The 26650-nt window shown below is 37.1% G+C and overlaps 1 protein-coding gene across 1 annotated transcript; it reads right to left on the reverse strand.

Moving 5' to 3' along the window:
- Positions 1-26266, reverse strand: SGK2 (serum/glucocorticoid regulated kinase 2; the record flags this gene model as incomplete). Its single annotated transcript, XM_081326051.1, has 14 exons — positions 1-230; positions 1014-1103; positions 3031-3186; positions 4024-4119; positions 4646-4732; positions 5271-5307; positions 6176-6288; positions 7417-7548; positions 8397-8480; positions 11913-11970; positions 12619-12668; positions 13637-13694; positions 14668-14737; positions 26215-26266. The coding sequence occupies 14 exons, from the start codon at positions 26264-26266 to the stop codon at positions 78-80; spliced, it is 1236 nt and encodes a 411-aa protein (XP_081182177.1). The 3' UTR covers positions 1-77.
- Positions 26267-26650: the final 384 nt, after the last annotated feature.

Raw genomic sequence — 26650 nt, forward strand, 5'->3', positions numbered from 1 at the left:
TTAGTATGTGATGTCTTCCTCTTATTTAAATAATGAGTTAAACCTGGATTTCTCAAGTCTTGTTTACATGAGATGCTTTAATCTTCATCATTTGGTGCATAAGAAAAACCTAGGAAAGCATCTGTTGCACTGGAACTGCTGGTAGCTAAATCAGGAGTTTGGATGATGGAATTGGGAACAGTTTCCTGTGTGAATTCTGGATCAAAATGTCGTAGATCAGCTGGCCCAGCCTTTAAAAAAAACCAATTATTTAAGTTTCAAGAAATAACAACAATAAAGTAAATAGACATTTTTAAAGGCAGAGGTTATAGAATGAGAGAAACCCAGCACATGTTTTGGGATTATGCTGAATCCTACCAATCCATTTAACTTTGAAATGCTGTTCTCCCTTATAGTGAGTTGAGTTTATGTTAGATTATATTAGTTTTTTGTGTTTTTTTTACATAAAACACTTTGAAGTCAATCATTGCATACTATGTTTCTGAGACAAAGTGAGAGAAAGTCCCTGGGTTATTTGTCCCCAATGATTTCCATTCAGTGTTGGAGGGGACGGAATAAAGGAAAGGAAGCTATTTATTTCTTCTATTTATTTATTAAGAAAATTTATATGTCTGCCCAACTCACTCACAGTGACTCCGGGCAGCTTACAGGAATTAAAAGATTACTACTTGTTTTATTCTAGTATTAAGTACATTTTTTCTGAAACATACATTTAACACTAAGTGTAATTAGATTTTTAATTAGTTCTAATAGGCAGAAAGAGTAAACTGTGATTTCTTCAAGCCATCCTTTACCGTGCAACAATTTCCAATTTTGTTTCCAGGCAAATTGCTGTATCCCAAGACAAAATGTAAACCATGTGAATTGGTTCAATATTTCACATGTCAGGAAAGTCCATAACAAATTATAAAATGTAGATGAATAAATCTTGAAAAGCACCCAGAATGGTTAGCTTTTTCTAATATTTCTTCACAATTTTACAAAGATTGTCTACAGCATAATAAACCACTTACCACATTAGGATCAAAGGGAGGAGTGATCTTCTTATTATACAAATCATCCCAGTTTATTGGAGCGAAGAACATATGGTTCTTTATTTCAAGCTGCAAAAAGTAAAATAAAGCTGAGCAGCTATTTGCCAGAAGGATTTCCAAAATGTTTATCTATACCTAGTCGCAGTGAATCATTGATCTAAATTTACATACTCTAAATATTTTCCTAAAATACTGTTGCTAATTGTAAAGATAAACAGTTGTAAACAATTGTAAATTGTTATACAGTGGCTACCTGAAAGCAGGACAAGAAGCAACGGATGGAAACTAGTCAAGGAGAGAAGCAACCTAGAACTAAGGAGAAACTTCCTGACAGTTAGAACAATTAACCAGTGGGACAACCTGCCTCCAGAAGCAGTGAATGTTCCAACACTGGAAGTTTTTAAGAAGAGACTGGACAGCCATTTGCCTGAAATGGTATAGGGTTTCCTGCCTGAGCAGGGGGTTGGACTAGATGACCTCCAAGGTCCCTTCCAACTTTCTTCTTCTTCTTCTTCTTCTTCTTCTTCTTCTTCTTCTTCTTCTTATTATTATTATTATTATTATTATTATTATTATTATTATTATTATTATTATTTATTATGCTCAGAGTGTACACAATTAAAAACTGGTATGAGCTCAGTAACAATAAGGGCAGCAAGCTGTCAGTGTTCCTTTATTCTTATTGAACCTGCAAAATGGTTGAACATGTGGCTGCCCCAATGTGGGTACATTGCTGCTCTTACTGCTTTCAAGTTCAAACCTCAGCTCATATCAGTGCCCAGTTGTGTTTACTTTAGATTATATATCATTTGTAGTAATTTTTTTCCAATTACTTCATGTCAAAACAAACAAGTCACTAGAGAAACCACAGAAGTGCCCTCTCACCAAGTATTCTGTTTCTGTGTTGCAAAGATTTATGAAGCAAAAGCACAATGCTCCCAGACTGTGGGGAAAATCCTGTCAGTCCCAAATCCTCAATCCCTTCAAATCCCTATCCCTCTGGTAACTCAGATTCCATCAGGCTCCTAGGATGGACCATTCTAATAGGTTCCTTGCTTTTGCAGAGGTCCAGGAAAGCTAAAATTCTCAGTCTGAGTAGAAAGTGATCTGATCATGACAAAATAAAGATCAGATCAAGTATATATCTAGGAGCATCAGAGTTGTAATTTTTTTGGTGCATTCACAAATGGAGATTAGGGACTTATATGCTTTTTTTTTAGGTAATGGAGGTTGAAATCACCCAGAAACATATTTCTTGAAGATTCTGTCACCAGCCCTGAGGTCCATGAGCTCACAAAGGGCCAATGAGGCAATCAGGACACCCAACTTGTGTCTATAGCACAACTAACATACAAGCACTTGGAACCAGTCACCAAAGATGACTCAGAATTCTTTAGGGATTTCATAAGTTTTACCTTCTAACATAACCCTAAATTCTTTACTTTAAAAGTTGCACAATTTTCTGAGCACACATTTAATTGTTTGCACATGCATGCTTATAAAACTCTCAAACAATTTATTAACAATAATTTAAGAAGCGGCTTGATATACAGAATTATGCTGAAAAGTAATCAAAATACTGAGATCTAGATGCAGAAATGCATTAAGCTGATGCAGCAAAATGTGAAAGTTACCATTAACCTACTGAATATATAGCCCACTCTAATCTACTCCCTGTACTGCTTAAATCCCAAATTGTTTATTACAGTTGCTACTGCTACATATTTATTAAGCAGCAAACAATATTCATAGCATTCCAAAATGCAGAAATGATATTTTATAAAAAGGAAAAACAAATTGTGCTGGATGAAAGTGAAGATAGTGAGGGTGCCTTGAAAAGGAGTAGCAGTGATGGGGCAGAGAAAATAACAGTAATAATGTAAATAGTTGCGAAATCTCACACACACTGCTACGGGTCTAAAATACTGTCAAGTTGGATCAAATTTTTAGCAGGACAAGATGCCAGAGGTTCCAAGAATAAGCAATCATCACATACAAAATCAGTCTTGGCTCCAAGCCTCTTCTTCTGATCTTTATGAAGAAGTCCTTGTAGGATATCACAGGCTGCTATGGTCTTGGTTCCTTGAATATGAAGTGGTTTGTGTAGGATATTATCATACATCTGTGACACATCCCGGCTGTAAAATGGAGGCTGACAGTAAAAATAGAAAAAGATCAATAGCATAAATTACAGTGTAAATATGTATCATGTTTAGATAAAATACAATTCATACTGATTTTTTTAAATGAATTTAATGGAAGGAATATGGTTTGTTTAAAATAAATTACTGAATAAACAATTCAAAAGTTGGACTACCATATTTGGGCTGAAAAATGCAGGGCAGCCACTAGATGGCTGCAAACTTATACAGGAGCTATAGCTACATAAGCTATATGTTCACTGTTTAGGTTTGATAGCCCTAACGAACAGCTGAAGTAAGATTAAATGTGTGTGCTCCACAATTAATTCAGTTGTATTCATATAAATTGATCCAATCCTGCTTCTAAGTACAAGCATCAGCATGGCTGATTTGCTGATAGACTTAACACATGGAAAAACTCAGGCACACTTTAATTAATTGATCAAATGATCTGAAGACACCCTTATCCAAGTTCCACCTATGCTGGAATGTGATAAACTCGGCTAATTATACTAGCACACAGGGATAAGCAACACGAGATAGGGTTCTATTAACATTCTAACACTTTCTCAACCTTGGGAACTAGACTGGCTAGAGAATTCTGGAAGTTGAAGTCCACACATCTTAAACTTCCAAGGTTGAAAAATAATGTGATAGACAGTATTGAGCATCATGCATATTTCCCAATATTTAGCATTCTAATTAAGCACACTGCTGGGCTTTGATATTGGCTCCAAAACCTGATAATGCTTCTTGTCCCTTTCTCCAAACAAATCAGCTTGTTTATACATTAGGACAAAAAGCCATTCCCAGGCCATTTTAGCCTCAACTTCAAAAGCAAAACTTACCAAGCCAAACAGCATTTCATAAAGCACAGCTCCAAGGCACCACCAGTCAACAGTTCGGTCATAAGGCTGCTTTTTAAGTACTTCTGGAGCCAAGTACTGTTAAATACATAGAAATTTTAATAATAATAATCATATATCATTATATACACAAACAATTGTCAAAGGATTGCAACTACTTCCCGAAGGCCAAATTTATTTTCTTTATTGGAAGTAGTAAGAAAAGCATATATATTTAAGGGGTGATGATTCATTTATATGAATTTTTTTAAAAGTGTGCTCTGAGGACCCCTGGGGAACTCCCCAAGACCCCCTCAGAGATCTGTGAAATAAAAATTTGAAGATATTTGCAAAATTTTAAAACAATGTTTCTCTTCTCATCGTTATTTTTTATTTGTTAAAGATACAAGTTTTCCATGAAAAATGTTAATCAGTGTTAATATCTAATGACTTAAATACTATTAATTTACATGATTCAATAAATAAATATTCTACATGCATCAATTTTAATTTTTGATCGAATAAATATAACCCATAGACACAAGCTCTTTTGGGATCCTCCATAATTTTTAAAAGTAGGACAGGTTCCTTGAGAGTAAAAAAATTAAGAAACGTTGTGTCATACTTCTGGTGTCCCACAAAAAGTAGATGTTGTTTCTTCCGGCTCCATTCCTTCTTTGCAAAGTCCAAAATCTGTGAGAACAATGTGACCCTAAAGGATTAGGGAGAAATTTCAGTCTTCTTGGTGTATTTCAAAATAAACAACAAAACAAACAGGCTTTTCTATTCTGGAGCTGGTGACATTTTCCTTTGTTCTTTTAGTAATATTTTTATCAAATGTACATTCATAAATCCTATGAAAATAATGGGAAATATAATTAATTGGTACAGATCTGTGGAATGTTTGGACTGATTCTCAGTTCTTCTGTGTGAACATAAACAAACATAACCCAGGCAAATGTGGGTCCTGAGCAGAAGAATTCTACAAGCAAGATGTTAGTTACTAAAAACTAGCAATTTGCACTGCAACTCATAAGCAGTGACTGGGGAAAGCCCAGGCCAGCATTTCACAAGTCATTTCTCACAAGTGGCATGCTCTTAATTATACATCTCACACTTGACAAGGCATGGAAATTTTTCATCATAAACTACTGGAAACTACAGGAGGTAGTTGTTAAAAATTATTAAACCTGGTCCCTCTTAACAGTGACAATTGTAATTTTCTCCACATGCCAGCACTAATAACATACCTGACAATCCAAAAGAATATTTTCAGGTTTCAAGTCCCTTTTTTAAAAAAAGAGAGAGAAAGGAATTGCGGTTTATATGATACATCGGGGCAGACAGAAGACAGATCCAGATCTCTTGCAGCAACGTATAAATTCCCATTCAGCCACCCCAAAGGCAGTGCTGAGACAAAGAAACCTTAAGGCAGCCCTGTCTAGTTTTCAAACTTGTGAGTATATCCTTAATGTATTTTTCCAATATGCTAGACTTCATTTCCTATAATACCTATGTAACATGATCACATCATCTGAGGGACACCAAGTTGGGGAAGACTCTACTGAAATGATTGGTAAGTTCCAAATTATCATTTTCAATTAATGACTTCAGTTCACTCAGATGTCCATCTTGTGGTAAAGTGATAGTCTCTGTTGTAGCAGACTTTGACATGTGCTATCTGCTTGCTCTCTGTTACTCTCTGTCTCCCTCTCTCTGTGTCAGGTTTTTATTTCTGGCAATTGCTGTGGACAAGTCCCAGCAAGGTTTTTGCCAAGATTTCAAAAGTGGTTTGTCATTTCATTCTTCCTAAGGCTGAGTGACAGTCACTACTCCAAGGTCACCAAGCTGGTTTCATGCCTAAACAGGACTAGAACTCCCAGTCTCCTAGGTTCTGGTCTGATGCCTTAATCACTAAACCAAGCTGGCTCTCTATGAGATGCTCTTACACATCCAATACAGTAACACTTGGAATTTTTTTAGAGGGTCTTGGGGGCTCTTCTAGAACAAATAAATTTCTAAATAAATGCCAAAAGTTCAGAGAAACTAGAAACTATTATGCTCACAGGCAGCCAAACCTACCTATTCAATCATATTGATATGCTTTGCAGCAATCAATGGGAGCACTACCTCCTCCGATGCCAACATAATTTACCTGTATATGATATTCAGTGAGTGAAGGTAGCCCACTGCACTGGCCATTTCTGCTGCATAGAAGCGAGCACGAGGTTCACGGAAAGAGCGCTCCCTTTGTAGGTGGAAGAATAACTAGAAGCAGAGAGATAAAAACTTAGGAAAGTAGCACAATGTTTCATAAGTCCTCTTTTTATTTACCAGAATCGAGAGATCTGAGTGTAGAACAGTTATCATACACTCTGCTCCAACAATTTTTAGCAGTTTCATTTAGGCATTCCCACTTGGAAAGTTGGAAGAATTATTTTGCCCACTTTTTAATGAATAGATTTTACTTTCATTAATAACTTTTAATATCAATATTTCCCTAGGGCCTAGGGGAAGACTAGAACTTACTTTCCATGCTCCTAGTCCAGGACATTAACCACGATATATCATGATGGCTGTCATTTTAATGGATTCTTTATTATGAGTTTGGCTGTTTGTTCTTTTCATTGTAAACTATTTCAAGATGCTTTGGCATAGGAAACAGTGTCCATATATTGTAAATAATAGTGATAATGATAAATATTATTCATGCAACCCCAGTTATGTAACCAGATCACTGCCTGATTTTAACATAATTTCATAGGAAACTGCCCCAGTATTTTATAAAGGTAGCTCTCAACTTATGACCGGTTGCTTGGTGACATTTTGATGTTTTGACAGACTCTCCCAGAGAGACTTACAACCTGGTTCTGAACTTCTGACTGCCACCATTACCCCTTGCAGTCACATGACTCTATTTTTGGTGCTTGGCAATGGGTCCCCATTTATGGCTGTTTTCACGCACCATGATTTGTAACTTTTTTTTTTAATGAAAACTGATATTTATTTCCAGGTTTTGGCAAAAACACCCCGTAGTGAACAATGAGGCCACTTAATGACAACAGCATTTGTTTGATGACTGCAGCGTTTGCTTTACAGCCACCATGTTCACTTTATGACTGCTACAAAAAAAGGAAGCTAAATGTAGTTGGTTACGTGGGTGACCTGCTTTATGGCCATCACAACGTATGAGCATAATTCCATGCTCGGTTAAGGTTGTGAGTCAAGGACTACCTTTAGGTTTAGTCTTCTGTCCATGGTTGATTCAGTTATCATCCACCCATGCACTGAATCACTCATAGGAGTGAAGGAGAAAATGTCAATGTGATTTAGATTGAAAAAGCAATCTGCCAATGATGCTAGGATTTGTGAAAAAGAGCACTGACAGGCACTTGCCTCTCCTCCATTTACATAATCCAGTACAAAGTAGAGTTTTTCTTTGGTCTGGAAAGAATAGTGGAGCCCCACAAGGAAAGGATGTTTCACATTCTTCAGGAGTACATTGCGTTCTGCCATTATGTGGTTTTGCTGTCAAGAGCCAAGAAGGACAAAAATGCAAATATGCAGGTTAGGTTTTTTTTAATAACATATAGCAAAAAGAGCTACAGAAAGTGGGGGAGATTTGAATGAGGGATCACTTCTTAAATGTTTTTACTTGCTACTTTCTGATGTCAAATAGCATCATTAGATGGGTTTTTTTAAAGAGACTGTAGAAAGGAAGAAAAAAAATCAATATAGTACTCCTTCTATGGCTTTTTTTTTATAAACTGAATGTATCAGAGGAATCCATACAGGTACATGAATGATATGGCTCTCACACCGAGTATTGTGTCAATCTGCCAGCTATTGATAAATTCTATATGCCCAATTCACTTGTCCTCCATATTGCTGTCAGCTTTACCTCAGAGGCTTAGAAACAGAACATAAAAAAGCTTTCTGATAGGGAGAGTTAAAAAGGAATTGAGAGCAAATCTGGTTTCCAGTGGTTGCAGATTTTTTTTTGGGGGGGGGGGTTGCAATGTGCTCTCATTGGATGGTAGCACAAGAACATGAGGGATCATTCCAGTAGCAAATGCAGGGGTTTTCTTATGCATGACAAACCTCATGGATAGACCAAGTTCCTGACTGGATCAGAAGAGACTAGCATAAAATAGTTCCTAAAGCCTAGAAATTATTCTCATATACTGCTACTAAATTCTTGACAGAAATATACACATGCAAGCATACATTTTTTATGTCTACCAACATAACTGTTGCACATGCTAAAATATAATCAACATCTGTCATTTGATTAAAAAAGACCATACTATATAGAGGAAGATAGAAGTAGCAAAATATTCTGCACTCAATGTAAACAAAATATCTTTCAAACTTACCTCTTTTTTCTTAAGGATGGACTTTTTCTGCAAAACCTTTATAGCATAGAATCTTCCATCAGACTTGTGTTTGGACAAAAGGACCTGTAGTAGAAATGAGAGACCAAGAAGTTTCCACTTCCAGTTGGCCTGTTTTAAAAGCACAATGCTAGCAACAAAAAAATCTATGTGATATACATTAACAGCATAAGAAATATAAAATGCTGAAAAAAGTTTATTTTTTTTTAATCATACCAAAAAGAGACACCTGTTCTGAGGGAAAAAAATTGGGGACAAAAATCAATATTTAACTGAAAATATTTGGGATTATGATCTAGAAAAGTAGCAGTAGCCTATGACTGGCTAATCTATTCCATTTATAAGTGCTTATTGCTTTCAATATGACAAGCTAAACTGAGATGTTCATTTTAAAAAGTAAAATAAATACTCTGGAATTTCTGAATGGAATTTAGGAAATGGGACTTGTAACTATATCAACCCAAGGCCCTTGCATAACTTCATCTGGTATGCCAGCTGTACCAGGAATGCTGTTTCTTGGATCAGGAGGTATTTTGGATAGTCTCTCACACCCTGTTTACCTTGTAGCTTGACTACTGCAACATACTCTATATGAAGCTGCCCTTGACAACCATGTAGAAGGTTCAATTGATCCAGAATTAGTATCAGCAGTGATTGCCATTATGGTTCCAAGTACAGATAGTCATTGACTTACAACAGTTCATTTAGTGACTGTTCAAAGTTACAATGGCACTGAGAAAAGTGACTTATGACCATTTTTCACACTTATGACCATTGTAGCATCCCCATGGTCTCATGATTTACATTTGGATGCTTGACAACTGACTCATATTTATGATGGTTGCAGTGTCCCAAAATCATGTGATCCCCTTTTGTGACCTTCTGACAAGCAAAGTTGTCAGAGCATGCTCAGTCTTATTGTGCTAAGGTAACCCAGAAGTAAATACAGTAAACAGTGGTCTGTATTAAATGGTGGTTTATATTACACTATCTACAAATATACACTAGAAACAAGATACATACAAGTGGTCATTCAGCAAACTCCAATACACAGCAATTACCACAGGAAACAGACAAGACAGAGAGATTCCAGCAAGGCCTTCCCTTTTACATTCAAGCTCTTAAAGGGATACAGACTCCTGCTGAGTCATTCCTAACATTGCATCATTCATCTCATATTATACAAGCTGATTAGCTTCTAAAATTACCTTGACAAAAGTCAATGGGGAAACCAGAGTCACTTAACAACCCTGTTACTAATTTAACAAATGCAGTGATTCACTTAACAAATGTGGCAAAAACCGTCTTAAAATGGGGCAAAACTCACTTAACAAATTTCTCACTTAACAAAACAACATACATTTTGGGCTCAGTTGTGGTCATAGGTGGAGGACTACCTAAATGTTTCAAGGTGCCAGTTATTACCTATAAAGCTGTACATGTAACATAGGCTGTTTACTTGAGGAACACAAGTTTCCCATAGTATCTCCCTGTGCAACCCAATCTGGCAATTTAGACATGATCTGGATTCCTTTGATTAAACAATGCCATCTATTGAGACCCCAGAGGTGCATCTTCTCGGTAGCAGTGCCTGCCCTCCGGAACAAGGTTCTCCCCAAGATCTGGAGGGTCTTTACTTATTGGTGTTTCAAAGAGCCGTGAAGACTTGGCTCTTCACCCAGGCCTCTTGCAAGGGTAATTGAAGCTCCTTTCTTGGCAGACAGTGAGAAACTAGAGTAATCTGGTAGACACTGTAGGAGGAGAGCTGAGTTACATCTATTGCGGCCAAAAAAAAAAAATCAAGTCTGGTAGCACCTTTTCTAACAAATTTTATTAAAAGGCATAAGCTTTTGTGAGATCCCTCTGATGAAATGAACTGCTACTCATGAAAGCTTATACCGCTTAATACATTACATTAGTCAGAAAAGATGCTATCAGACTCCTGATAATAATCTCAGTGAACCCGAGCTGGCAGGAACAATAAAATCATTTCACTGGAGTATTGATCTTCTAGGAGCTCAATAATACTCTCAGAGAAATAGACAATTGAAATGCCTAGGTCAAACACCACCATCACCATTCCAAAAATGCCTGTCTGAGTTATCAACAGAGCTGATTTGAAATACAGAGCAAACACTCTTAAATCAGACAGCTCTCAGTGCTATTGTGCCTCTCGTTCTGTTCTTTCCTTCCTTTTATCATGAATTAGTCAAATGACCTTTTTAATTACTAATTGTTTGTGTCCCACCCTCCTTATGCTCGCCTATGACTGTAACAAAGATTTGATTTGATCTTTTTCTTTCTCATGCCTATCATTCCACACTTTTCACACACTTCCATTTTTTACAATTTCTCCAGCACACAACATATAACCCTATATATATGGTGCATAACAAATAGCCAGACTGACAAAAATATTGATCTCTTTTGACAGTTTGGTATCCAAGCATAAAGGAGAAAAAGATCAGGTAGTCCAAGCCAAAATAACCATGATGCAGTGCCCAGTAACTGGGCAAGGAGAGGGAATTTCTGTATCAGATTGCTGGAAAATGGGAGCTGAGCAGTGCCCTGGCCATAATGACATAGGGGTAATCCTTGACTTACAACCATTCATTTAATGACTATTCAAAGTCACGATGACACTGATGAAAGTGACTTATGACCAGTTTGCACACTTATGACCATTACAGCATCCCCACAGTCATGTGATTGAACTTTGGGTGCTTGGAAACTGGCATGTATTTATCATGGTTGCAGTGTTCCAGGCCCCTGGGATTGTCATTTTCAACCTTCCTAAGAAGCTTCTGACAGACAAAGTCAATGGAGGGAGCCAGATTCATTTAAAGACTGCATGATTCATTTGACAAATGTAGTGATTTGCTTAACAACCAGGGCAAAAAGATAGTAAAATAGCACAATTCACTAAACAACTAACTTGCTCAGCAATGGAAATTTTGGGCTCAGTTGTAGTCGGGAACTACTTGTAATCTTTAAAGCACTCAAAACTTTACGCATGGAAAGTTTTATGTTGGGAGAAGAAGAGAAATACTACTTCCAGACTAAAAGATCTCGATTTAAGCTGCTTAGTCACCTGACCTGCGAAATGGATGGTGAATAAATGTGATAAATAAAACAATGAAAGATGTCTTTAGGCAATTTCTGGGGATGTCTGGGGATGAGATAAGCGACATAATAAGAACATGTCCCTCATTTTGAAATGTTTTGATGTTTTAAAGATATACTTTCCTCTGAATTTCCCTTAAAATACTGGCAATTTGAAAGATTAGGAACCACAAATAGTGCTTTGTGCCTTGTTATATGGAATAGAACAGTGAGGACAATTAATCAATGGAACAGCTTCCCTTCAGAAATCGTGGGCGCTCTATCACTGGAGATTTTTAAGAAAAGACTGGACAGTCACGGTCAAAAGCCATGAATGAAAAGCTATTTGGATCAACAAGTAGTCCACAAGAAAACTTCCCACACTAGGTTACTTACTTTCCCAAAGCTTCCTTTGCCAATTATTTTTAGGAAGTCAAAATCAGTTGGCTTGGCACTATTAGAAAAAAAAGAGAGAGAGAGACAAAATAAATACATCAAAGACCTTCTTCTGTATTGGTTAGAACTTTCTCCTCTACCTCTAAATCAATCATAATACATTTTTGCAGAGTGGATGTTAAAATGGATGTACAAAGGCTGAAGTTTAGAATTGTATTTTACTTTAATTTCTGTCCCAGTGTCATTCATTCCATGAGGACTTATTTAGGGGTGCAGGACTCAAAGCACAATAACTCTACTAACACCGCCCCCCCCCCAATGGTTTCTCACTTTCCCAGAATCTGCTGCTCTAGTTTGGCAAAAGGTAACCCCGATATGGGTGTTCCCCTGCCCAAAAGCAAACAAGGAACATCAGGACATAGAGACTTCTTGTCACCTGTGAAGACAAATATGTATGTTTTATTGGCTGAGATGTATAGGTTTTATTGTCTGTGAGCTATTACAATGCAATTCTAAAGGATAAAAATCAGGATACACTGCAGTCCCTGCACTTACTCCTTGCCTGTCCTACCAATGAATTATTAGCAGCTTATAAAGAGAAGGTTTTTATTAGGGCTTGAAATGACTAGCCTTAGTGGGACAAAATATACAGTAGATGTAGAAGCAGCCATTTCTTTGTATTCTATAGTGCTATAAATAGTCTTACTTGGGATTAGCAGACGGTCCAAGGTTGATATTGTCACTTGATGATGAAGGCTGTAGATAGAAAATAAAAAATCATGAAGTTGAATAAGAATTCAGTTAAGACAATCCTTAACCTACAACCAATCCTTAACCTACAACCATTTGTTTAACAACCAATTGAACTTACCACAGCACTGAAAAAAGTGACTTACAACCAGTCCTCGCACTTACATCATAGCATCCCCAAGGTCACATGATGGGTGCCTGGCATGCATTTACAATGGTTGCAGCATCCCAGGACAATGGGATTGTTACCTTCCCAGCTGGCTTACGGGAGCAAAGTCAATGGGAGAAGCTGAATTTGCTTAATGACCATATTATTCACTTAACAACTGCAGTGATTTGCTTAACAACCATGGCAAAAAAGGTCATAAAAATCACTTAACAACTGCCTTGATAAGCAATGGAAATTCTGGTCCCAAATGTGGTCATAAGTCAAGGACCACCAGAAAACTGGCTAATGCGACATCTATGGAAAAAAACCAAAAGCTATTTACTTGCAAGAAAAGGTAAATTTGCAGAGAAACCTGTACCAGGGTAACCCAGCAGTCTCCCCAACCCGATGTTCTCTAGATCAGGGGTCCCCAACCCCTGGTCCTTGGACCGGCACCGATCCATGGCATGCCCAAAACTGGTCTGTGCAAGCAAGCAAAGCCCCATCAACAGGATGCAGGCAGCATACAAAACCACACCCCGTCCGGTCCGCAAAAAAAACCCTCTCTCCATGGAACCAGTCCCTGGTGCCTAAAAGGTTGGGGACCTCTGCTCCAGATGTGTTGGATCTCAGCTCTCATAATCAGTAGCCAGTCAACAAATCCAAAGGAATCACATTTGGACAGACTGCCCTGTGATTGATGAAACTATGTAAATTGTAGTTTTTCTCCTGGCAGATCTAAGACAGCTAAGAAACTTTGCCCCATCTTCTCTTTGTTCCAGATTCTCCCATCTCCAATACTTTTAACAAAGATCTTAGCCCTTACCTGGCTATTATGCTCTGGGCTTCTGGAATGGTCCATTAAAACAGCTACTCTTTCAGCACTGAGGGTTAAAAAGACAATGATTAACTGAGAAAACTGGAACAAGACTGAGACACTGAGACTCCACCATTACGTCACAGATCTCATTAAAACCCTGGGGGGTTAATTTGGCTGCCATAGTGAAGAAATAAAATTTCTTATTAAACCATATCCCAACAAAGGCAGTATAGAGCTGTTATTTGTGATAACAGTTGGAATGGCATTCAGCCATTTCCTGTCCTATTTTAATGAGGATTAATTAAAACCTTGTCAGCAAATTAATCTAATTTTTTCCTGCTTTTATCACAGAATAGTTAGAATTGTAGAGGCAATTTGTATACTTTACACACTTTTACAATTAAAGCTGTAATTAGTTCTTTCAATGTCTTTTTGAAGTTTTCTTTATTTCCCCACCCAAAATTCACCCCCCAAGTTGCATTTAGCCCTTAATAGGTACTCCTGTTATACATTTCTCCTCCTTGTTCCCTATGAAATTATTAGCAGACTACATTGAAAGATTGATATTTTATAACAAGGAAGGATTGACTGCATATATACCCTGCAAACTCTGACTCCTAACATTTTGGAGCAAGCATGAGACATTTTCAGATATAATGCTCCCCGCCTCTCTTAGCAAAGGCTAAAAAAAATCATTTTGCAGCTCCACACTGTCCATATTTCTTAAAAGAAATGGTATTAAATAAAAGCACCACATTTCAAAATATTCCCTGAAGACCCTAGAGTTAAGTCTCATTTTCAGATCTCTTGCTTAAGTACCTTACTTACATCTGCCTGACAAAAAGCTCTCCTTAGAAGCGGAATAGTGTAACAAAGCCATATTGAGTAACAAATCCCAGTTTGTGCAAGTTGTGGTTCCCTCTGCATCCTGTCTGTGCCAGTCGGCTCATTTCACTGCTTATTCCTGGTAGGAGGGCATCCTCAAGCTGAGTTTTAAAGGAACAGCACCCCATCGACAGAAAGAAACAGATACTCACTAAGAGCACAGCCTGGAACTGGAGGCCTTGATGGTCTGTTCCAACTTCTCTCGACCTTGTTTTATGAAATCTACAAAAAAAGGGAGTGGGGAAGCAGGGAGGAGGACAGGAAGTTAGTAAACTAAATAAACGCTTCAGGTGGCAATGCGAACACAAGAAATATACACAGAGGCACATTTGTTCTACAATGACCTTGCCCTTCTCATGCTTCTATCCATAAGTCAAAATAAGCAGTCTTTATGAGTGTCAGAAGCAGAGGCAGGCCTGTTTGCTCTAGGAAGGAGTTTCAAAAACAAATTCTGAAACCAGGAAGAGTCTATGTCCTAGAAGCAACAGCCTCCAGCCTCCCTTTCCAAGGACACTACTGGCCTGCTTTTCTGAGTGATACAGAGCACACGATAGAAGAGCCTCTCTTGAATGCATCATACCTGGCACATATCCTGTGCCTCTCATTTAAAACTTTCAAAGCATTTTGTGAACACAAATGGAGCAATATAACCCCCCCCCTTTATCTCAAAGGTGATAAGTCACTGGACAATTCCCAAATCAGATAAATGTGGTATTGTTGGAATGCAGGTAGTCCTTGACATACAACTATAATGCTGTAATGGTCGTAAGTGTGAAAAATGGTTATAAGTCACTTTTTTTGAGTGATGCTGTAACTTCAAACAGTCACTAAATGAACTATTGTAAGTTGAGGACTACCTGAACACAGATTTTTTTTTAAGCTCCCTTTCAGGTTAAAGACAGTTGATAATATAACAGACATTAGAAATAAGCAAATCGACAGCCTTGGTAATATACCATCATGTTTTAATAAAAGCGGTCATTTCCAGTTTGCTGTGACCACCATGCGTGCCTCTTAGATGGTATCTTGAGTCTTTCATGCTTGAATCTGCTTGAGACTTGTTTTTGTTTTAAAGTTGGTTAGAAAATAAACAATAGGCATCGAACAAAATAAACCACTGTCACAGCTGTTGGTAACAGATAGGATGTGTGCAGAAACTCTCCAAAAGGAACTGGGATATCGATTGTATCTCTAGAAGCAATCTAATCCAGTTTGCGTTGCTTCTGAGTTAGACCCTTCTTCCTCTATAAATGGATCTTGAGCAAGATATTCTAAATATGGAGCTCTATTTCCCCACTGTCTTACACGGCCGTCATGTTACTATTATTATAATAGGATGATTTACACAAAAGCTAGGCTTTATAAGGAGATCAAGTGTGATAAATGTCATAGACAGTGCTGGCTGGAAGTCTCATCACTTCTAGGGAAGTCGGTGAAAGACATTTGCCTCCAAAGTCACAGCTTTCATCTCCCTGTGATAGCTGCAAATTTAAATTAATAGTAATGAACATAGAAGGAGGAACAGGAAAACATTCTTGCTCCCAAGAAAAGCAAAACAGACATTTAAAACATTTTCCCAACCCTATATGCGTATGCAATAAACCACGAAGAAGAATTTGAAAAGTAATACAAAGAAGAATTGGAACTATCTTTTTAAAGATCTGATAATTGGCTGGTAGAACTGCCAATCAAAGAGTGGAGAGCAGGAGAGGGAACCATGAGAGGGGTTTTTGGGGAACTTAAGGTGGAAGGACAGGTCTAAGGGAGCCTCAACGGCTTTATATTAACCGCCCTGCAAAATCAAGAAGCCCCTTTTAAACTATTTAGCAGAAGTCAAGTTGTTCCTTTCTTCTTATGCTAACAACATGACTGTGTTATACCTATATTCCCACATTCCACACAGTTATGTGACTTTAAACACACAAATTCTAAACCCTCAAAAGGGTTTAGCAGTGTCAACAGAACAAAAGAATAATAAAGGAGAGACTTCACAGAGCAAAATATACTTCCCACCAAGTTATAATATGACCTTTAAATTTCCAATTTGCATTATTTAGCATCCTGGAAACTGGGGTGTTGTTTTTTTTTAGTTCAACAGAACTTTGCCAAACGTGATTCCTGGTAACAATAAATCTGGATCTAACCCATAAAAAGTGGTGTGATTTGTTATAAGAAATATAACTTTTATAAGAAATAAAAGTCGTCTTTAAAAAGCTTAAAGTACTTCAGTTGTAGAATTCATGTTTAATAGAGTAGATCTACTGATAGGGACAAAAGCCATAAAGCCATAACATGCAACATATTGTACAGATGACACAAAGTTGACATGTATACTTTGCTTGTCAACTTTACATTTGTCACCTGAACAATGTGCCTGCATTCCTATTATTTATTCAAACTTTTGATATTTGTAAAAAATGCATTTGTTTTCTTAATCTTTCATTTGTTTGGAGAAATATTCTAAGGGACTTCAGTCCACCAAAAAGAGCTGGTATTGGAAGGAAAAAAAGAACTGTGCTTAATTTAATTTATAACATTTAAATTAAATGAAATCAACCTGGTTACTTCTCCAATATTTAAATATTAAAGAATTTCATCTTTCTGTCACAAACTAGTAGATTTTCAGTGGTTTCGGGAAGATGAATTTGATGAGTCCTTATGCTATATACAATTAGTAATTGCTTTAATATAAACTTGCATACATACACACCTCTCCAAAAATCATGAATGCCATGAAAAGGCCAGGTTCAGCAACTTCTATATATTTTGGGTTTGTATTAGTTCCATAGTCTCCATGAGCTGTTATTTAAGATAGCACTGGTAAGGTGAATCACTACATCTGCTATCCAAGCAATTGTAGTTCTGTAAGTGCTCTTCTCATTATTACAGGTTTTTTTAATAAAAAAAAGCAACTAGAAAGATATGGAATCACTGAGGTGAAAAAGTCTATTTGGCTTTCAAATCCAACCTCCCATACTACAGTATACTGTTAGTAACACTGTCAGTCAATACAGAAAGGGTGGGGGTGGGGGGATCCAGGGAAATATTTTGTTGCTAATGTTCTGCTGCATTCTATGCAAACAATAACATCAGAATGGCACACCATAAAATAACAGTTTTGTTTAAACAGATCAAAATCAAGGATCAAATGCAACAAAAACATATGACTCTTAATAACAGTAATATTGTTTGATTCTTGGCTCTGTTTTCATTTTTCATGGTCATGGCATGAAGATTGCATTGCTCAAACTGTGACCGACCTACACTTGACCTACAAATTTCAAAACAAATGCAAATGCTTAGCACCAGTGACAAGAAGAAGTCATCAGCAAGGAAGGAGCTGATCCATCTTAGTGAAATAATACAGTGCAGTAAATAATTAGTAAACTCCCCTGAAAGAAAATATTAGGGAAACTTTGTTTAGATCATCACCACAAATCATTTGGAGTTAAAGGGAATCACATGATTCATGGCTGCATGCTATTAGCATCACAAAAGCTGCAGAAGAATCATTTCTCATGAATCACTGAACCTTACTTTCTCAGACTTCTCTAATTCACATCCATCTTTATGAAGATTCCATCCCAACTTAAATTTTAAAAATCATCCCTATCACCAATTAGTCTCCTGTCATATAGCTTCACTACACTTAGTGATGTTTCTTTAGCCAAATAAAAGTAATTTTTTCTACTGTATAAGTCTTTAAAGCAGGGCTCCCCAACCAGTACTGGTCCATGGCCAGTAGGAACTGGGCTGCACAGCAGGAGGTGAGTGATGGGTGAGCAAGCAAAACCGAAGCCATCATCCACATACACACACACACACAGCCCCTTAAAAAATTGTCTTCCACAAAATTGGTCTCTGGTGTCAAAAAGGTTGGGGACCAACCACTGCTTTCAAGTACATCCAATCCAGCTATTAATGAGATGAACAACCATCTGGGTGGAAGGTCACCATCCACATTCCTTCACTAATAATCATTGAGGTTAAACAAGCAGTGAATAGGACAAGAGGCAAAAATGGGTGGAAACATCCATTCTCTTTCTGAACTTTTATCTTCTTTCCAGCATTCTCTTCTCTGTTTCAATTTGCACCAAAGGGCAGCAGTCTCAATTTGCAGAGTTTTTGAAATTCGGTCAAGAGTTGTGTAAAGTTAGCATGAGGACTGAGTTTAGTCCTGAAGGGACAATCTGGCCACTTCCTATGTAGAATCAATTCAAAATAGTTATGATTTTCAGCACAGAATGCAAATAAGTCCATATACCCTTTCTCTTTAGTTTTTTTTTTCAGCAGGTTCATGAACTGGATAGGATGGGGGTGGACCAGTCTCACACCCTCCTGCCTAGTACTGCCAGCAATCATGTTGACATTGTCAGCAGGCTGTTGCTGAATAGTTCAGTTTCAAATATGCCATGACTCAGAAAGATTAGGAAGCAATGCCTTATGGTCAGCCAAGACAAAGCAGTACAGGCTGTTCTGCAACATAATTAAATCACCAAAGATCTTGTAAAAAGAGAATTCTTTAATGATGGAAATAGCTCCCTCATCAGCAACTTGCTAACATAATCATGCCACCCTTGTGACAATCTGAAATTTGTCCATCTAGAGCTCTGGCAAGAGGAAATATCTGTACCTGGAGCACTGACCAGATTAGCAATCTTCAACAACAATAAAAATTATGAGCCCCATATGGGCTTTCTGTAATTCTGATTGTAAATGGAATCTATATTGTATTATATTTTGTGATATGATTAGGGCTACAATGAAAATCAGGAAATAACACATACAACAGATCCGTGGCATTACTACCACACCCCCATTCACTGTTTCATGTCATCCATGGAAAATGCCATTTTTTTTCCTGGTTGCTGTGATAAATCCTGAAAATGCCTCTCTGAAAGTGCTGCTTTAGAGGGATTCCATTTAGGGCTGCTCACAATCCTTCTATGTGGCTGGACAAGAGCTGGTGGCTAGTCTCCTACGAAAGGGAGAAATTCTTCATTTCTTCCATTTTAGAGGAATCCAGAGCTGTTGCTGTTGCTCACCACCTTCTCCTTGTTTTAGTTCCTCTGGAAGCCATCACTCCCCAGATTGTCCAAGTCCAGTTTATGTGACTGGTCCTTCTCCTTTGCCCCAGTCTGCAATATTTGAATACCGTATGGCTTTTCATCTATACTTATGCTTGGTATGCTGTTTAACTGTGCTAGTGGCTCCCTGATTGATGGCGTAGAGTTTACTGTGCCAGCACTTGACTCTCTCCTCTGCTTAATTCCTGAATCCTATTCCTTAAAAAAAATATTTTCTGTCCTTAAGATGTAACCTTTATAACAGTATTCTCAAAAGCTGGGAAAGAAAAGAGAATTGTTTAAAACTAGGCAGTAGAGAAACAGTTGGACATTTTTACCTTATCTCTTAAGCCTGGAGATTCTGACAGGAAATCTAGGAAAAAGAAATTCAGACAAGCAGCCTGCCTTAATGCTGTTTTCTTTTTTGTTTCTAAGTTTCTGTACGCTAACCTCTTTTTCCTGTCATTACATTTCATAAATGTGATGGTATATGCATTTTGCTTTCTTGGTCATACATTGCTCTGAACAACATTAATCTTGAAAACCCAGTATAGTATTTTGTTTTCTAGATCTAGATCATGGCAACTGACTCTAGGGAACACTGCTGATGGCTGAACCGGTTACTATAATTTTATACCCCCTCCTTCTTTCCAGAATACAAAGCTAAAGAATGAAGACAGAATATTTTTCTCCATAGGACAAAAAGAAATCTTAAGTCCTGCCTTCTAACTAGAAAGTGTGGATTCCTGATAACTCTATCTTTAGTGACCAAGAACAGAGCTTAAACTTGTTTCTGGATCTGGATGAATCCACAGATGGGAGGGATCTGTTAGAACAATTCTGTTCTCCATCTCTGTTTATTTTGGAATAGTCTTAGCTAGCTGCTCAGACACAGCTTTTTTTTCTTAAGTAATTATCCCTAATCCAACTCTTGAATATTTGAGTTATAAGAGATGCCATTCTGTTCATCATATTAATTATAGCTGCATGAAAGCCCCCAATACCTTCCAGAAACTGCATGTAGAGGTAGGAAATGATGGATAAAAGTATTAGAATTACATTATAGATAGCACAGTTAAAAAGTGATATACTATATGTAATCAAAGAGATAGCATTATCCCAGCATGAAATTAGATTTTTACGCTGCCTCAATTGCCATTTTGTATTGAAAACACAAGACCATCTTTTTGGTACAATTTAATGCACTTTATGCATTTGCACAAGTCATATTAATAGCCTCGTATTTCATCAACAGCAACCCACTACTGTGGAGAATATGAAATGTCTCTTTGTCCATCCACCCATCCATCATCCATCCACAGGTAGTCCTCAGATAACAACCATTTGTTTAGCTATTGTTCAAAACTATGATGGTACTGAACAAGAGTATTTATGACTGGTCCTTGAAGTTGCAGCTGTCACAGAATTCCCATGGCATTGTTATTGCAATTGGTTGCAACAGTCAGCAGTGCCTCAGATAAATGGACTTCTAGCAGCAAGGCGGATGGACTGAATTACAGTACTGATGGGTGCACCTTTGGGGGACTTGAAGGGTAAGATTGCTGATCAATCTTTCTAGAAAAGTTTATATATGTGGTTGCTAGAGGACACAGCATAGCACATAATCGGTCAATAAGTGTTGTTGCTTATACCGGTACTACCATAGAAAATTGGTAGAACAGAATAGTTACTTCATCCTGCAGTTCCTTTGGACCCATTTTTAATGTTTTTTTTCTTATTAGAATCAAGCAATTCTTATGTTAATTGATTTTTATTGATTGCCTATTCAGCCACATGACACATTTGAGAAAAGCAAAATTCTACTTCAGTTTTTCTGTATTTATAGAGTCGAGATTATAGATTGTCATCAACCATAAACAAATATTTTGTTCAATCTAAAAGTGATTTTCTTGGATCCATCTTTAGCCATTAGGATTCTTCTGTCATCTTCATTTTTTAAATAAAAAAATTAAAAATCCCCCCAATTAAATTTCAGAAATTGTCTTTTCATACCCCTTTCAATCTACAACTTTAAACAAAACCTTGATATTTCTGAAGCAAAAAATGTAAGGCAAATCTCTCTGAATCAACCCTTCTGGGCTAGTTTTTGTACAATTCAGGAATTCCATTTAACAAATTCCAGGTTAGGTGGAGGAGGACAAAGTTGAATTGAGGATAGGCTTTTATGAGCCTAATCTTTTTTTTTCTAATGGGAGAGCAAATAAACTAATTCGAGCAGTTAAATAAATATTTGAGCTGTTACTGCTATTCCTGTACACTTACTAAGGAGACTGCCCAATCAAACCACATCTGAAGATTTATCACAGGGAGTATTTTAGAATCCTGAACATTTCTTAATATTAGTTGATGAGGTATTTGAGAAGGAGAAGCTGCTGACTCTGTGGTTTGTGGTGGGTTTCTCAGAGGCATATTTTGAGACACAGTTCTAAAAACCAAAATAATTTATGCTGGGTTAGATTGGTGAGATTGAGCAGAGCTGCTGGTAGAAGCAGGAGAGATTCTAAACTTGTAAATATAATTTATACAGATGCATCTTTTCCAGGATTTCCATGACTGCAGTTGATTTTGCACAGCTTGTTTGCTTAGGAGGTAAAAAATGTAAAAGAAGCCATTTTCCAAAGCAGTCATACAAGTTGTAACAAGATAGGAATTTCATACATATTTACATTACAAACAAATCTTTTGAAGGCTCCACGCAGTCCAAAGATATAACTGAATTCCTTGCAAACTAAGATACTGATAAAAGTTTTTTTTTAAAAAAAGCCTCTGATCTGCTGCTCCTCTTTTAACATCTTCCTGATCTGGAGTCAGGGAAACCCCTTCTCCACTCATAAAATATAATGTTTCCTTAAAGGCAACTGCCCCCAAACCTTGTATTGTTTTTAGAATAATAATAAAGAAACCTCCTTTCCAAAAGCAGCCAGCCTCTGCATCTTGATTGCTTCCCAGCTTGGAAGGAGCCAGGCAAATTCTCCCAACAATATGTAAAATATCTTCTTTTGTTGCTATGATGATTTTAATTAATATGATTTGTTCTCCTGGCTGACTTTCTATGGGCTTTCTATGCACATGATCCCAGAAGAATACATGGAGGAGGTAAGCTGGTGAAAACAGGGTACAACAAAGTGCTTTGGAACAGACCTAGGTATGCCATTATGGTTTTCTTAATGAAATAGTTATTTCGCTATAATGATGTACCCTCACCCTGTGAGCCCAGAAAAAAAATGCAACTTGTTAAAGGAAATACTATCAAGTATCAATAAAGGAGAATATTGGTAGCTCAGGGTTGAAATGAGGGGTCTTTGGTGCCATCTAAACTCAATTGTTTTCTTGGTAGCACTGATGATGTTACCTAGTTTGGATAATAAAATGTCTGCAAGAAAACAACCAAGCTCAGAGAACACCAAGGCCCCCTCACTAACAAGCAGTGCTTTTTTTGTAAAAGAAAAAGGTGCCGGAACTCACACACCGTCATACAACCTGCCTTGCCTACCCTACAAGGTTCCATCCAAAAAAGGTGCTGGAACTCCGTTCTGAGCGTTCTATGAGAAAAAAAGCCCTGCTAACAAGTATGGTGTGTGTACTCAAAACTCCAAGGCAGCTTCTCTATTTTGTAACTGAAGTGCTTCACACCCCTACCTTCAGGGAATACTTGTGCCCTAGGACAGATTCAGAATCTGAAAGAAAACATACCAGAAGAAAACAATGGCAAACCACTTCTGCATTCTTACCAAGAATTGCCTATCAAATTACCAGGAGTTGAGTTCAGCTCAAAGGGCACTTACTTGCTGCTCTGACATTTCATTATTGACTTACATTGTTTAAAGGACGTACTTGTTAAATGAACTGGATTCTAGGAAATTATTATGGATGTGTGCATTGAATTTGGGTAAACTCCAGACTACAAAAACAAACAAACAACAACAACAATGCACATCAAAAGGATGGTGCGCTAAAGTGGAAAAGATCAGTCTGAAATCTGGTCTTGATTACATTTTGATAACAATTGTACCTCCACAGCATTGCAATGCTTTTGTGATTTACATAAAGACCATGGTGGAAAGGCAAGGGATCATACCGCACATCAGGAGAAGTGGCATGAAATAGGAAGAGATTTTAAAAAAAGCTTCTTTGTCAAATTATTGGATATTTTACAGAGCATCACTTTTCAGGGGATATTTTCAGGTTTGGGGTATTTTTGGCACAAATTTTAGAGTTCTCTAAATACATCACCACAGTTGAAGTAAATAATAAATGGAATCCTTCCATGTCATTCTTCCATGTTTTATACTTTAAAAATCTATTTGCAAAGTTTTCTTTTTTAGTCACATATCTGTACATATTGTATATTCACCATGATGTAGCAAGAGCAATGCTAGGATTAATTTCCATTCTAAGTCACCAGAATTCAGCCTGGACAATAGCACCAGCATGCTAAATGAAGCATAATATTCACTGCTTAGCATGATTCAAGGTCATGGAATAAGGATAAACACACAGCAGAACCTGACTAGCAACTTCTCTCTATATCTCAAAATCCATTCCACGTCTAGTAGTAGTTTTCCCTCCAATGTCAAACGGTACACAACAATATGAGAGAATTCTGATGGATACCAGGCACTGTACTTCTGGGGAGGACCAGAAATGACCATTTAATTTGTAATTAAAAGAAATCATGAGTTCAGCCATAGATTGGATTGATGGCCACCAAAATTTCTTGGGTTCCATTCAATGGCAGCAGCTACTTCTATGAATTATTGCCCCCTTTTCTAGGGATACACCTAGAATGATGATAAAAGTAAATGTGGAGTTGTCCTTATGGACCTCTTTTCCAAACCAGCGTCAAATTCTTTATTGTAAATTATTTGGGGGTGGAGAAAGAAAAGCTAAAATTCCATACTCAAAATTCTTCTCCACTCCTTACACATTAATTTGCTACAATCAAATTCATGCTACAATAAAATTAAGCTTGCTATAAAAGGATATTAAATTATTAAGGGATTGTGAACTGTTAAGTTTGTAGAAATAGGAGTCACATACTGGCCACATATTTAACAGCTTCTGCTGGAAGATAAAATGAATGAAGTAGACTAAAATTTTGGTTACCTAGAGAACTGGACATAAATAAATCAATATTATTAGGGGACAAAAAGATGGAGATCTCAGGTCATCCATATGTATAACATTTCTACAAAGCAGCTAAGGAGAAATGCAGGTAGTTACCTTTCTATCATTGTTATATAATACATTAGTTAACTGGACTAAGCTGAAAAGTCTTATTTTAAATGTGCCATCAGTTTTTGATATGTTAAAAATGGGCTGGATAATCTATAGTCCAGGGGTCTTCAAACTTGGTCCTTTTATGACTTGTGGACTTCAATTCCCAGAATTCCTCAGCCAGGCACACTGGCTGAGGAATTCTGTGACTTGAAGTCCACAAGTCATAAAAGGGCTAAGCTTGAAGACCCCTTCTATAGTCTGTGAACTACAGACAGTCCCAAACACTTTTTATGCAACTCTCAAACCACCCAAAATAATACTGCTGAGAATTCTGCAATAAAAAACAGTATTGACAGCCGAATTTTTCCCCAATGTCTGGTAGGAAATTTAAAACAAGTTTTGTAAAGTTATATGGTATTGGAAAACATGGCATTGTCTTTTATTATATTGAATTCCTAAACATTATTCTAGAACTACATACTGCTATCAGTATGAAACCATTAAGGAGAAAATAAGTAGCCCATTCATTTAGCCAAACCTGGTGACAGAACTTGGTGGGAACAACAGTGTAATCCACTCACTCTTTTTCATTTTATATGTTTTCTTGCTCAAAGACACTAAGACAGTGTTCTAAAAATATTAAAACAGTGAAGTGCTGAAGGCAATGCAACAGGTCAAAAAGATGCATACTATATGATAAACTTTTAAAAGTTCAAAAAGGTTAAAACCCAAGAGTAGAGACTTATCGTAACTCTGAAGGCATTGCATACAAGATGATGTATTTAGTATTTTATTGGATTTGTAAAGCCACCTAATCATCAAATTACTCAAGCTGACTTATAGGATAAGTTTAAAACTTAGTAAAACAGTAAAGAACAAAACTAAAGTGCATCAAATAAAATAGGTCTGTAAAAATGCCTGTCTAAATACTAAAACTCATAATGGAGTTATTTAAAAAGGTTTTTTTAAAGGCAGCTTTAATTATTTTCATTATCCATGCAGCTGTGCTCTTAACTCAGAATAGAGAGACAGTAGTAGGTAGAACTGCCTCTCGGTGTAAACTTTCTGCTGATTTCTGCAGATAAAGTTATCTTTAAAAGCAAAGACAAGGTTAATAGGTTTTTTCCACAGTTGCCACTTTACAAATCCTATCACTTTAATACACCATTTAAATGCATTGAAATTTAATTATCAGACTTTCTGCTATAAATCAAACCCCATTTCATTAATAAACATATACTAAAATAGTAGAAATCACGCCATTTTATCATTTTTAAGTATCTGTGAAAAGGAATCATAATTAACCAACCCAGCAAATATTGTTTGAGATTAAAGATTGTATCAGGTATATATCATCTTGCATTAGTGGATGTGAAATCTGCTATACTTTACCTTTTGTCTTTCCCAGTGTTGTGAAGAGGGCCTGTGCCCTGGGTGAGTGCATCAAGACAATCTGGGGGAATAGATGTACAACTTGAAGAAATTCTTTGACAAGTTTGTCTGTTGGCCACTATCCTGTTAACTAGAAAGAGTGTTGTAGGATGAAGCTCCTTTAACTTATGTCCTCCTGCAAATGTTAAGATCAGCTCTCCTTCAGTAGGAAATGAAGCAAGATGTTATTATGCATTGGCTAGGTGCCAGTAACATCACATCTACACAGGTGGAATTTCACTGCAATACTCAGAACACTCATTTTGGGTAATTTACATATTTTTTAATAAGTTCTCTTTCAAACTAGTCTAAGAGGTGAAATGGGAGCTATCAGCTTATGGTATGGTTTCCTAGCCTAGAAGATGAGGTAGACCCCAAAGATGCCAAGCACTAGGGA

Source organism: Vipera berus, assembly GCF_964194415.1.
Source record: "Vipera berus genome assembly, chromosome: 3".
In the NCBI taxonomy this organism is placed as follows: domain Eukaryota; kingdom Metazoa; phylum Chordata; class Lepidosauria; order Squamata; family Viperidae; genus Vipera; species Vipera berus.